Source organism: Pocillopora verrucosa, chromosome 6 (assembly GCF_036669915.1).
Source record: "Pocillopora verrucosa isolate sample1 chromosome 6, ASM3666991v2, whole genome shotgun sequence".
Classification (NCBI taxonomy): Eukaryota; Metazoa; Cnidaria; class Anthozoa; order Scleractinia; family Pocilloporidae; genus Pocillopora; species Pocillopora verrucosa.
Genome location: NC_089317.1, coordinates 14582667 through 14595207, shown reverse-complemented (window position 1 = coordinate 14595207; position 12541 = coordinate 14582667). Strand labels below are relative to the sequence as shown.

Sequence of the window (12541 nt, the reverse complement as noted above, 5' to 3'; positions counted from 1 at the left end):
AGAAGACTATATTGAAGGCTTGAAATTATAGTACGATTGATTTTCATTAAGAAATGGGCCAGGAATTTTCCACAATAGTGCAAATAATCGTGAAGGCTAAACGCAGAAAAGCGATTGCGTGACGCTCGGTAAGCTGTCAGATGACATTTTATTGTATACCAGACGTAAAAACTCTTCAGATTCTCAGTCTGCATTTTGTACCCAGTCTGCAGTCTAGATTTTGTATCAGGTCTGCAGTCTGCTGTCTGCATTTTGTACTAACAGGTATTCGCGGTACCAATACAGTTTATTTTTGGTTACATTTATTCGCACAACACACATAATCTACCACAAAATACCTGTGTGCGAGGTAATTCGACATTTCCGTTCTTTTCCGCGTTAATACTCTTCTTTCCTTTTGTAAGAATGTAGATCACTTACAATGTTTCAAGTAATCCACCCACCCTACAAAAAATAACTCTTGCATGCATAGCATGCCTATGTTTGAAATAGGTGTATGCCCTTGGCCAGACTTGAGCTTACTATTTCAGTATACTAGTCCGACACCTGTAGTATCACTACACTTGATTCCAAGGATCCAGTACCATCCAGGTATCCCAGTAACCCTTCTCACAGGGTCTAGTTTTACAGCTATCAGAGAGTCAACAGCTTATGCTCAAAGTTTTGAAGCTCCTGGGATACATGTAAACATCTTTAGTATGACCCTACTCTTTGACACAAAAAGTGTCACAAATGTAAATGCATTTTCAGTTACTCAAAAGAAGGGCAGCAAATTATTCTTTTCCAAAGGGTGTTTTGGCATAATATTGGTGATTCATTGCTTTTGTTAGAAATAAAATTAAAGTAGCAGTAATATGACATTTGTTTCTGGGGAGGATTTGCACCCAGTACAATTAAAGATGGAGCCTTTTACTTTCTGGAGCCTTTGCTTTCTAGAGCCTTTGCTTTCAGCCATTGGATCTAGAGTAGATGTAAGAGATTCTCCCTCAAATTTGGCTCGGGTGTTACATATACAAGGGGCACAGTTCTGATTATTTCTACTTCTGTCATCATTGTCCCAATAAATTGTCTATGCACTTGTGGGCTGATAAAAGTTCAAGGGACACCTCGAAGAAAAATTAACACCACCAGACACATGTTCATGTTTAATGACAGAAAAAGTTGTTAAAATTAAAACAACCAGAACAGAACAGTGTTAGTGTGCAACTAAGCTAAGCAGCAAAATTTGGTAAATAATTACAAAAAACTAATAAAAAAAACTTAGGTATGTTTGTATTCTATCACATTGCAATGGGAAGTTTGGTAAAAGAGTATGTACACACTTAAAGAGTTATTCAAATCTCAACCAGGGAAAAATGTAACATCAAATAATAAGAAGAATAGTAAGCCTGGTCCTATAGCTACAACTTCAGTCACAAAGTATCAGTCTCTGTGAAAGCTTCCTCTGTTCACCCAGGTACAACATTTGCTGACACTTTGATAAAGTAAAAATTGGGAATTTTCTTTATCCAGCACTGACAGAGGAACTTAGGGTAATTTAAACTACTATTACTAACAAGATTTGTCCAAGGTTTAAGATTAATTTTCTTCTCTCCCATTACTAAATAAAAAGGACACAGCCATGCAAATTTGAGCTAGGCAATGACAATACAAAACCATTGGAAACAGACTACATGTAGGTGGAGGAGGTAATTAATTTAAATATTGAAAGCTTAAAATTAGCAACAAAAACGTTTTTTTCATTTATAAGACTTGCATTTCATTCTCCTGGTGATGCAGCAGATGTTTATTCAAAAATGACTACCAGACTTTTACTGATAAGGCAGTGACTTTTTAATGATCCCACTTATTTTTCCCAACCAGCCCCACCTCACAAGACTACACTTAAACAAGGTCAGCATAATGCAAAGTACATATAGGTGGTGTTAAAAACCATAGAACAAACTTTTTGCTGCAACAACATTTGATAAGAATAAACATATTTCACCAACACTCATTTCTGTAGGTTTAACAACATTGTCACAACATAAGACGATGCAAAATTGTGAGGCATCTACCCCTAAGTGGGCTTCTCTGATACCCTTAGACTTCATGAGTGCACTTTTCTACCATAATTCAGAATTATAAACCCAGGCTTCTCATTTTATTAATTCAAGTGGGATGACGAAATTGACTAAACCAGTTCATATTTACTGGAATGCTGGATACTGCTTGCCAAACAACATGACAATCCCACACCAATAAGCTGGAAATAAAGTAAGAAAAGTGTTACGTAATATAATCTATCATATCTTAGAAATTGGTAAAGAATCCAATTTATATTTTACATCAGCTACATCAGTACAATAACCCTTAGGCCATGATACATTGCTACAAAGTAAAAAAGCCTTGAGGCAGGGCATTTTTAATTATGAAACCAAAATATGATTTTTCTTCAACTTTGATACTTTAGGATTGAACTGAAAAACTCTTATTTTCTTGTAGCTTTTAAATATGTACAGGCCTTCCAATAGGTAGAATAACTAAAATTGTAGTGACATTTTTCTATGAGCAAATTGTGCCAAGTTAAGATCAAAGTGATTAATGACTATGTAAAATGATGGATTTTGCATAATGATGAACTTTTAAACAGCTGTGAATATATGAAAGTCATATATTTCAACTGCAGATAAAGACGTGAATACGATAGCCATCTTCACAGTAATGAACACTACTTATGCAGTAGTGAAAAGATACTATGTTATTCACGTCTTTATCCGTTTTTTCACCACTACACAGATTTGTTTGGGACCAACACAGTGACCAGTTCCCAGTTGGCTTGTTAGCTCAGTTGGTAGAACACTGCACCAGTATTGCAGAGGTCATGGGTTCAAATCTCGTACAGGCCTTAATTTTTTTCCAGGCCCTCTTCTCACTACTGCTTAAGTAGTGTTCATTACTGTGAAGATCGCTATCATATTCACGTCTTATCTGCAGTTTAAATATATGACTTTCATATATTCACAGCCATTTATTCACCACTTCATGGGTTTATTTGGAACCAACACAGTGACCAGTTCCCAGTTGGCTTGTTAGCTCAGTTGTTAGAGCACTGCACCATTATCACAGAGGTCATGGGTTCAAATCCCATACAGGCCTGAATTTTTTTCAGGCCTTCTTTTCACTACTGCTTAAGTAGTGTTCATTACTGCAAAGAGCGCTATCATATTCATGTGATGAACTTTTATCACCAAAAGTTATCACTTTTGATGAAAAAAAAGAAGGAAAAGAATAATTTGCTTAATATCGCATGACACTGATTCCACTGACCACATCAACTGTCTTTAAAACCATCATACAAGCCACTCCAAGATCACAGACAACACAAATCAAAGGTTGTAGACATCTTGTGATTTCTTTCCATAATTACATTGGAATTACTATAGGCTGAGGAAATTTCTCAGTTACAGGTAGAATTGATTGTTTCCTTTACTCTTGGGGCACTAGGCTTCAATAATTTCAAGACACCACTTTGGAAACTGAAGTTGTATAATTTGGAGACCATTTAGCTCCCTCTCAGTTTAACTTTGGTTTCAAACCTGTCTGTGTCATTCCTAAATGTACAGTCAATGAGATGATATATATATATATATATATATATATATATATATATATATATATAAATATATATATATATATATAATATATAAATATAAATGAATGTGGGAGTAGAGTCTACCTTGGCATGAAATGCTCAATGCTGTGGTAGCAGAGCTAAGTCTACATAAGTTAAAGAATTAAAGAGGATGCATTGATTCTCTGTGACTCTGAGTTTTGCACCTAAGCACTTGTCAGACAGAACGTTTCTGAAAAGTTCTGCCTGACTAGTGCTTAAGCACAAAACTCAGAGTCACAGAGAATTGATGTGTCTTCTTTAATTCTTTAACTTATGTATAAAGCTTAACCAAATTGTTTAAGAAGCTGGTATATCAAAAAGTGTACCAAATATGATCAAATTCTGATTTTGTGCCTAACACTGCTTATGCTGTGTTTCCACAGCCAATAGGAGTATGTTGGAAAGTGTTTCTGTCAATAATTACCTGAAAAAGAGCAATTCCTAGGGCAACACCTCCAATGATTAACAACTTGTCCTCAAAGAAGTTAACTGCAGCATCATAGCATCCCTGTTGGTATTTAAGAGAATGATATTCCTTTGTAATATATTCAGGTTTGATTTAATATTTTCATGTCTCAGCAGAAATAAGAGAACACCTGCATGTTCCATACCACAATTACTTAAATATCATTAACAATAACTCAGCCATTAATTTTCACACAATTCTATTGGATACTTTAAATGATGTGGTGCAAAATCCCCAGGGAGTTATCATTCAATAACCCCTGTCTACTTCTTTAGTATTTGTTGTCCAATTGTTTCTGTCAGAAAAAAGTTTGTGGCTCAAGTTTCACTTTTTTGTCTCAATTTCTTTTAATACATAAAGGAAAACAAGCTAATTTTGAAGAGTCTAGTGATAATGTTGATCTCACATGCTGTTCCAGAAAGAACATAAAAAGTCTACACAATTTACTGTCAATGTGCAATATTAAAATTAATGAAAGGGTTACAAAATACATAAACCTCCTGACTTGCAGGGATGTCAGCTGATAATGTCCTTGGTTGAGAGATTGTCCTCAACATTTTACATTTGCCCTGAAAGTATTGCTTCTTAGCCAAATATTCATTTTTCACACAATCTCTCAGCTGCAGACATTATCAGCTGACATACCAGCTGCCTTTAGGGGTTTCATAACTAATTATTAAATTTCAAACTTCGAATACTGCATGTCTAGTTTTCTGATTGGTTCACTCAGCTCCAGTTATCAGCTCATACACTGAATCACCTTATCTAGAAACAATTTACCCAAGTGTTGCTAAGCTAGAATTACATTTGGATGAAAACAAACAACTCTGTCAAACATTATGGATAATTTAATTTGATGAAACAGCCATTCCATTTGCACTCATTGGATATGAGATTGGTTAAAGCCAACTCATATCTAGCATCCACTCATGAAATAATTGTTAAATATCCTTCAAAAGCCTGCAGGCGTGATTGCTTGACTGGCATTGACAAAACTTTGAGTGGATCGCAGATCAGATCATATATCAAATGACTATGATAACTAACTTGTCTTATGATAGGTTGATGTCAATGCTCTCATTTGTTACAGATACAAATGACTTAACCTTTTTGCTCCCAAGTTCTCATCAGTAATTCTTCTTACTGTCTACTATAAAACTCTTGAATTTGGTATTGCATGAACGAATCTCTTAATTGATATTTTTCTTTTTTTCTCATCTCTTGTCTGCTTGACATTGTATTGATATTGTAAAAAGAGATTCTCTTTAACTCAAATTTTGTGCAACATGCATTCCAGACATTGATGCATCAAGTTATATTCCTTTGTCAGAACTGAAGTAACAGTACTTAAAAGCATTAAATGCCCACTTCACCCAAAATAACCCCTTGATTCAAACAGTGATTTAAGCTGTGCATATGTTGTATTTCAACTAGGTTTTAGTAACATCTTGGAAGAAGAAAATGCACTAACCTGAGCTAGTAATTTAATTAACCTGAGCTGAGAACTTTTTAGTCTATAAACTAAAATCCGTACCACAAATAAGGTTTGATTGCTTTGGTTACTCTAACTCATGGTATCAATTCTACATTTTATGTCACAAACCATCACATTCCTATTCTGTTCTAATGATTTAATTCTAACTCAAGTATCAAGGACAATAAGGAAGATTTAAAGTTATTACATGATTTGTGGTGATTTTCTGAGCTTACCCTATGACATATGTTGAGATAGCTCCAAGGAGCCTTTGATTTGGTACTCTTCTCCAAATAACCCTTTAATCCCCAAGAATGACCAGCATCTCATTTCCCCCTACAATATTACTGAAGAAATGTAAAATGGTTTCCATGTTTACATAGCCTGATGTAAACACACAGGAGGTTGGGAGAACACAAGATAAGCGTAGGAAACCATGATGCGAAGCGGAGTGGTTTCCAGCTTATCAAGTGTTCTCCCAACCTCCCAAGTGTTTACATCAGGCTATGTAAACATGGAAACCATTTTACATTTCTTTTATAAAATAACTAATGAAAGAGGAACGAAAACCACATTTACATACGCTCATGTAAAATGGTTTTATGGCCAATCAGAGCGCGCATACTATTTGAATTATTTTATAATTCTGAATCAAACATTAAGGTCATGAAAATAAAGGAAATAATCTCCAACTGAAAAAGCTTATGATTGTTACACAAGATATCCTTATCAATACCATTTGAAATGTCTCAAAGACAGTGTGGAGAATATGCTTACTTGAGGCTTAAAGGGTTAAAAAAAGAACTTTGTCAACCATTAATGAGAAATGTTAGCACAAATTTAGCACTAATTACCTCTGTTGAATAGACTGTGGCTGGGTGGTTTGTAACATTAATGTTACAGCTAACTTCATCTTTGATACAGCAAGAATGGGGCACTGAATTGTTGTATGTTTCATCTGTAGTCCATTCTTTGTAGAACCAGTCTGAATAATTTTTATTACCACAACATTCAAGCTGAAAGAAAACATAGCAGTTTGAGACTTTCAGACAGACTTTTTATTTGTCACAGAGCACACAAGACTTTGTACTTGATTTATTTTAATTCCCTCCTTTAAAGAGAAGTATGTTTCAGATGCAACATATGTTAGATTATAATGGATAAAATTAACATATACACATGAAAGACTGTCTGCCTTCTGAGATTTTTAAGAGTAACATAGCCTTTCAAATATTGTCTGGCTAAAAAAATCTGACAACCATGTCTCCATTTTCAATAGACTATTGCTCAGCAATCTGGTCAGTAACCTTTGACTTCACAGTCTCACACTCTTTTTTTTTCAGTACTTGGCAAGCTAAACAAACAAGGCATTCTGGACTGATATAATGACTTATTGAGATGAGCAGAGAAGCAACTGATTGTGAATCAATTATGGGTTGTTATGCATCTATGTTGCCAGGTTACTAAAAAATAACTGTACATAGTTTTAAAATGACAGTGTTCATCATTAGATGCTTAATGCATTTGGATTCAATATTTGAGGGGCTAAGTTAATTTTTGAAATCCTAAGACTCAACAAAAAGGGAAGCCATTACAACTTCATGTTGATTTTAGTGTGTCATTCAGGAATGGGTTTTACCACTGGATTTTGTGCATAGAGGGATAAATCACAATTGAAATTTACAAAGATCCAATCTAACAAAATAAATAGCTTTGAGTCTGACAGCTCTTGACACATTTTTACAACTCTGAAATTAATAAGAAGCCTTTGAAAGCAATTGATGGAGGAAGTGTTTGTGGAACAGGTGCACTCTTGAGCCATTTTTGCTAATGAACTCCAAACTTCTGTTGTTTACGTATTGTCTATTGTGTTTCATTTCTCCTTATTATTCAAAACCCCTTGACCTATAGTGCAATTTGGATCCATGTTTAAAGTTTTTGGTGTGCAATCCTGTTACATCTCTAACAAAGAAATAGTAGAACTTTTGGGCAATAAAATATAAGAAAGCTACACACAACATGCAATCAACAATTGTGATCGATGGAGATTTATCTCTTCTATGACTCGCTTGTTGTTATTGCAGGAAAACCAATCACATTTTAGTCTCCCATTGGTTACCATGACGCTGGTGTTGATAGTGTTAAGTGTAACTGGGCACAACAAGTTAAGACTTTAAGCAGGATTTGAAAGCATTAATCGCTAGTTTCTAGTTAAAAGAGAAAAGAGAAAACCTAAATAAAACTTAAATCATTTGTAGAGAGAAAAAAATGGAAGAATTTTGTTTTGGAATGCTTGTCTAAAAGAATATGATGCAGAGAGTGCGTGAAAGAAATGGACAAGATTTTTAACCAAGTTCACAGCAAATGCAAACGGCAATTTCACCTACTTTTCTTCTTATCCAATAGACCCAACTGAGAAATACACAAATATCTTCTAATTACAACAAACACAGATATTTTTATATTACTGCTCTTAAAGCTGAAAGACAGACGACAAAGTTTAATTCTTGTAATTTGCTGTTTGCATACGTAAGGTGGTTAACTTATACCTTATTTTAGAGGAATAATGCCTTTCAAATTTGCCTCAAATCCTTGCTTTGTGCTTAAGAAATTAAAGGCAAAATGTTCATAATTGAAGGTATTGTTTGCTTTTGGACAATAAGCAAAAGAAAATTGTCACACGTTTTTCAAAGAGCATTCCAGTTTCTGTAGCAGTCTTACATTTACGTGTGAAATCCTACAAATACTGTTTAACAGCAGAAATAAAATCTATATAGTTTCTGAAGGATACCACTTTTTAAATGGTCGTCACAAGTAACTTTTTAGGTTATTAGAATATGGATGCAAGATGGTTGATGTGGTTGGGACACCCTGAATGACACATGAACCAGAACAACAAATTGAATGGTTCTTAATGCACAGTTTTTGCTAACCTGTTGATCAGCACCTTAATTTAAAAAAATATATACCATGCATTTTGTATTGGTATAAAAATGTGACAAACAAGAACACATCAACACCGTAACTTCAATCTACAGGTTTTTGATTGTTCTTACACATATTCTTGCAATTCAGGAGGAAAGGCTATCTTTCAATCTTAATAGATCCTTCATCTTTTTCCTTGCTAAGAATGGAAAATTTTATGTCTGCATCAGAAGAAGAACATTATGGTGAATAATTGGTTGAAAGTATCAAACTTGAAAATGATACATGTGTTGGCTTCCTTGCATATGGTTCAAAAGAAAAATAATTTATTGACAGATGTATACTCAAGAAGCAGCAGTTTGCCATTTTGACAATGATCACAAGTCAAAGTATATTAACTGTTTGAGAGAGATTCATTACATTTTTCGCTGGTCACTGCATGACATGTTTGAATTAATGGCAACCAGAGTCTATTGCCATCCATTTCTTAGGGGTATTCAATTGTAAAACTCATTGAATAACACAACTTAAAACAACAACAACAACAACAACAACAACAACAACAGCAGAAACAACAATTCAAAAATAATTATGTCATTCCCAAATGATTTCCTGAAAATTTTGGCACCTTAGCTGGCAAAAAAATAAAAAAAAAGTTAACCTGTGCCTCATGGTTTCATTTTAGTTTTAAACATTGTTGATGTCACTACCATGATCAATAAAGTTACAAACCATGAAAAATTGCTGTCAATTTGTTAATTATTTGTTGATCAATCACAATCACAGGGTTATTAGAGTACAAAAAGGTCAGTCAGCCATTTGTGTCCTTCTATTGTCTTACAGTTCACTTGTCAATTGCTTAAAACATTGACTGTTAAGACAGGACATGTTTGGTAAAGATTTCATGCAGAAATGTTTAGGTTAAAGTGCAGCATAAACATTATGGTAAAATGTTTACTCACTTTTGACTGCAGTCCATCCCAAGCCTTTTTAAATCCATCCTGTTTGTAGTCATCCAATGCAACACTCAATCCCTCACTGAAACCACTCTTAATCTGCAAATATCAAAGACCTCCATGATTATGAACAAGACATTCTGCCATAGGAGGCAGAATATACTCCACTATTTGTTCCTTAGTGCCAAAATAATATGCTGGGTCAATCATTCTCAAAACTAAACCAGCTCCAAAATCTTATGAAAAGAGTTCTTATGTATCAGTATTGCATAAATTATTGCCAAGCACATTGAAAATATTACTTTTTCCCTGAAGACATATCCAGTAATAGAACCTCCAAGCTCAACCAGGAAGAGAAACCCAAGAATCACTGCAAACTGAAACACAGAAAGATGACTATCACCATGATACCTTTCATCAATTAAAAGAAATATAGAAAGTTAAACAGAAAGGATCTTTGACAGCCCAACAGTACTCATGAACATTATGTTTTGGTTTACCAAGTTTGTTTTACATAATCATTTAGCAATCTCTTTTACTTCCCATTAGACAAAGTTGTTTCATTCAGCCTCTCACCCACCAGCTTTATACTTGAACTTTCACAAATCTTCTTTTAAAGCAAGTACTCATAATTTTCAAGAATTACAGGTCCATTGCACACAACATGCACAAAATCATTGAAATACATGTGGCAAAATTATGAGCAGTGAGCATTATGTAACATATAATGCTACTGAAAAAGACCTTTTTTTAACAACCCCTTCCTTAAAATATTACCTGTCTAAAATTTGAATTCCTAGTAACTCCCCATCTCTATTAAGCCACAACTCCATTTTTCTCTTTAACCTCTAAAGTTCATTATTTATAGAAGTTTTATGGATTTTTTTTTTGGGCTGAGTACCATCAAATACTGAATATACTTATGCATTTGAAAGACTGTATTTATTCCTATTTAATAAGTTACGTTTTAAACTAAAGAGATACATTCTGTATGTAATGCTACACATTAAATCTGGGGGATCAATAATAAGAAAAATTATCAAATTGATAACTTGCAGTTGGCCCTCTGGAAGATTTGATTAAACTCATATAACTCCCTGTTAACAGTTCCTCTCTTATAAGCCCCTGATTTGCAGCCTGGTAAAGTCCATATGATTCTTAAGTGCCTCACAGTATCAAAATAAATTAGGTCAGTCACAATGCTCCTGTCTGTGAGCATGATTCAGGGTGAGTTAAGTGTTAATATTTATCTCAAAAGTCAGAGAGATCTTTCCCCTGATTTAAATTCTAATCTATTCCTTTTCTTGGATAAAAATTGCATTTTCAAGTGATCTACACAAAATAATCACAGGGGAATGTAAAAAGATTAGAAATAAAATATGGGTGATCAAATGTGTTCAATGCAATGTAGTCATATTAGTACTTACTGTTTTCAACATGCATACTTGCTCTTTATAGGCTCCACAACAACCAAGGAAACCAATAATTATGACAAGGGCTCCAGCACCAATCAATACATAGCATGCTGTGGAGTAATCATGACTTGACAACTTCATGTAATCACTGAACTGAATGCGAGCCCAAATACCCACAACAAGCAGGCCACCTCCTGTAAGCTGAACAGGTTATGTTCAAAATTAAGAGCTAGTCTTGGTAGAGAAGGAATATTGCACATTAAAACAATGTGAAAGCCACAAAATGATTTTGTTTCTTTGTGGATTAGGCTGGTTAATTTCAACTACTCCATTATCATCTGAGTGGTAAATTTACATGAATTTCTTTCTTGCATGCAGCTCACACTTGACCCTGAGTCAAAATTTTCATTACAAATGACAACAAGCACAACCTTTGGCCCCCTCATATCAAATTTGTTCATATTTTGGCCTTGGGGAAATATTGACTATTCCAGTGTTTTGTTGCTATTGTAGTGCTTGACTGTTTTTGCATGGTCCTGTTTCACAGGTAACAATGTTGAAAGCCCCATCAAGTCCTCAAAAGTCAGGCATATGAAATAGGGTACATCTACATTCAGTTTAGATTTGCTTTCCAGAGTGACCTCACGATTAACAGTTTCGAAGATCAATAGTTTTATTCTGAACGTTGTTGAATTTGAAATAATCATTTCAGTCTCCAGTTACCAACACGTACTAATAGCTCATTTGTACATCAATATTTAGCACAGTTCATGATACATGTTTTTGTAAGGTACATTTTTTTAAAGCAGTCCTTCCAAAAACTATATCTCACATATTTGTGTGCCATATTCTGGCCATACCTATATTATATTGCACCAGAACTAACAGTAATACTGAAAACGTCACATGAATCACGACTGTGACACCATGTTTCTCCACCAGACACAATTTCTTCACTATTCTACTTGCTCTGTGCACACATCAAAATACCAGATTCGAATCGAGAAAAAGCCAACCTATCTAGATTTTCTATACGCTCTTAAGTTTATCTCTTAAGTTTTTGGACTTTACAGCCACCTCTCGATTCAAAAGTTTACGCAAGATGTCCGTCTGATTGAATTTTTTTCTTTATTTAAATAACAATGGGTAAAATAAGGCGACTTTTTCAGCATAACTGAGACTAACTGATGCATAATCCTCCTAATTGATGACAGTCTGGTTTGGGTATGAGCTTCACTTGAATGGCGTTTATATGATTTTCTTTATAACTAAGCTTTACCTACCCAGAACAGACCATTGAAGACGAACAACATGCATCGAACGCACTGCATGCAAGGCCCAAGTTTTCCCTCTCCCGCCATTTGGTGTTTATCGGCGGTAATATCTATAACAAACACTGATCGTAATACCTTTACGCTTCTAATCTGCCACGGTAGAGCTGAGCATGCTTTCACAGCACCTTCATACCCAGGGTATTCTCGGTTTTCAAAATGGCAGAATGTTGCTGCAAGCAATGTAACCTAGCCGACTACAATAGTGACACGAGTCCCACACAACACATGCACAAAACAACACAGCGGTCAAACACTGCGGATGCACGAGAGGTTGAATTTCCGAACGCGTGCCTAATTTAAAGTAAGTCAAGCAAGG

General features: G+C 34.8%; 1 protein-coding gene and 1 non-coding gene across 2 annotated transcripts; one reads left to right on the top strand and one right to left on the bottom strand.

The window, feature by feature from the left end:
* Positions 1 to 1132: 1132 nt before the first annotated feature.
* Positions 1133 to 12338, bottom strand: LOC131773579 (tetraspanin-7-like). Its single transcript, XM_059089524.2, has 7 exons — positions 12175 to 12338; positions 10904 to 11092; positions 9779 to 9853; positions 9483 to 9575; positions 6450 to 6611; positions 4080 to 4163; positions 1133 to 2245 (listed from the first exon to the last, which is right to left on the bottom strand). The coding sequence occupies exons 1-7, from the start codon at positions 12250 to 12252 to the stop codon at positions 2174 to 2176; spliced, it is 753 nt and encodes a 250-aa protein (XP_058945507.1). The 5' UTR covers positions 12253 to 12338; the 3' UTR covers positions 1133 to 2173.
* On the top strand, positions 3066 to 3138 carry Trnan-auu (transfer RNA asparagine (anticodon AUU)). The gene has a single exon. It is a non-coding gene; the product is annotated as a tRNA-Asn (tRNA).
* Positions 12339 to 12541: the final 203 nt, after the last annotated feature.

Excerpts from the sequence above, each read along its gene's own strand:
- LOC131773579 (XM_059089524.2), bottom strand. The coding sequence starts at position 12,252 with ATGGCGGGAGAGGGAAAACTTGGGCCTTGCATGCAGTGCGTTCGATGC. Across the intron at positions 9,576-9,778 it reads GATATGTCTTCAGGGAAAAA|ATTAAGAGTGGTTTCAGTGA; the intron begins GTAATATTTTCA and ends TGATATTTGCAG. Across the intron at positions 4,164-6,449 it reads CCACAGTCTATTCAACAGAG|GGATGCTATGATGCTGCAGT; the intron begins GTAATTAGTGCT and ends AAATACCAACAG.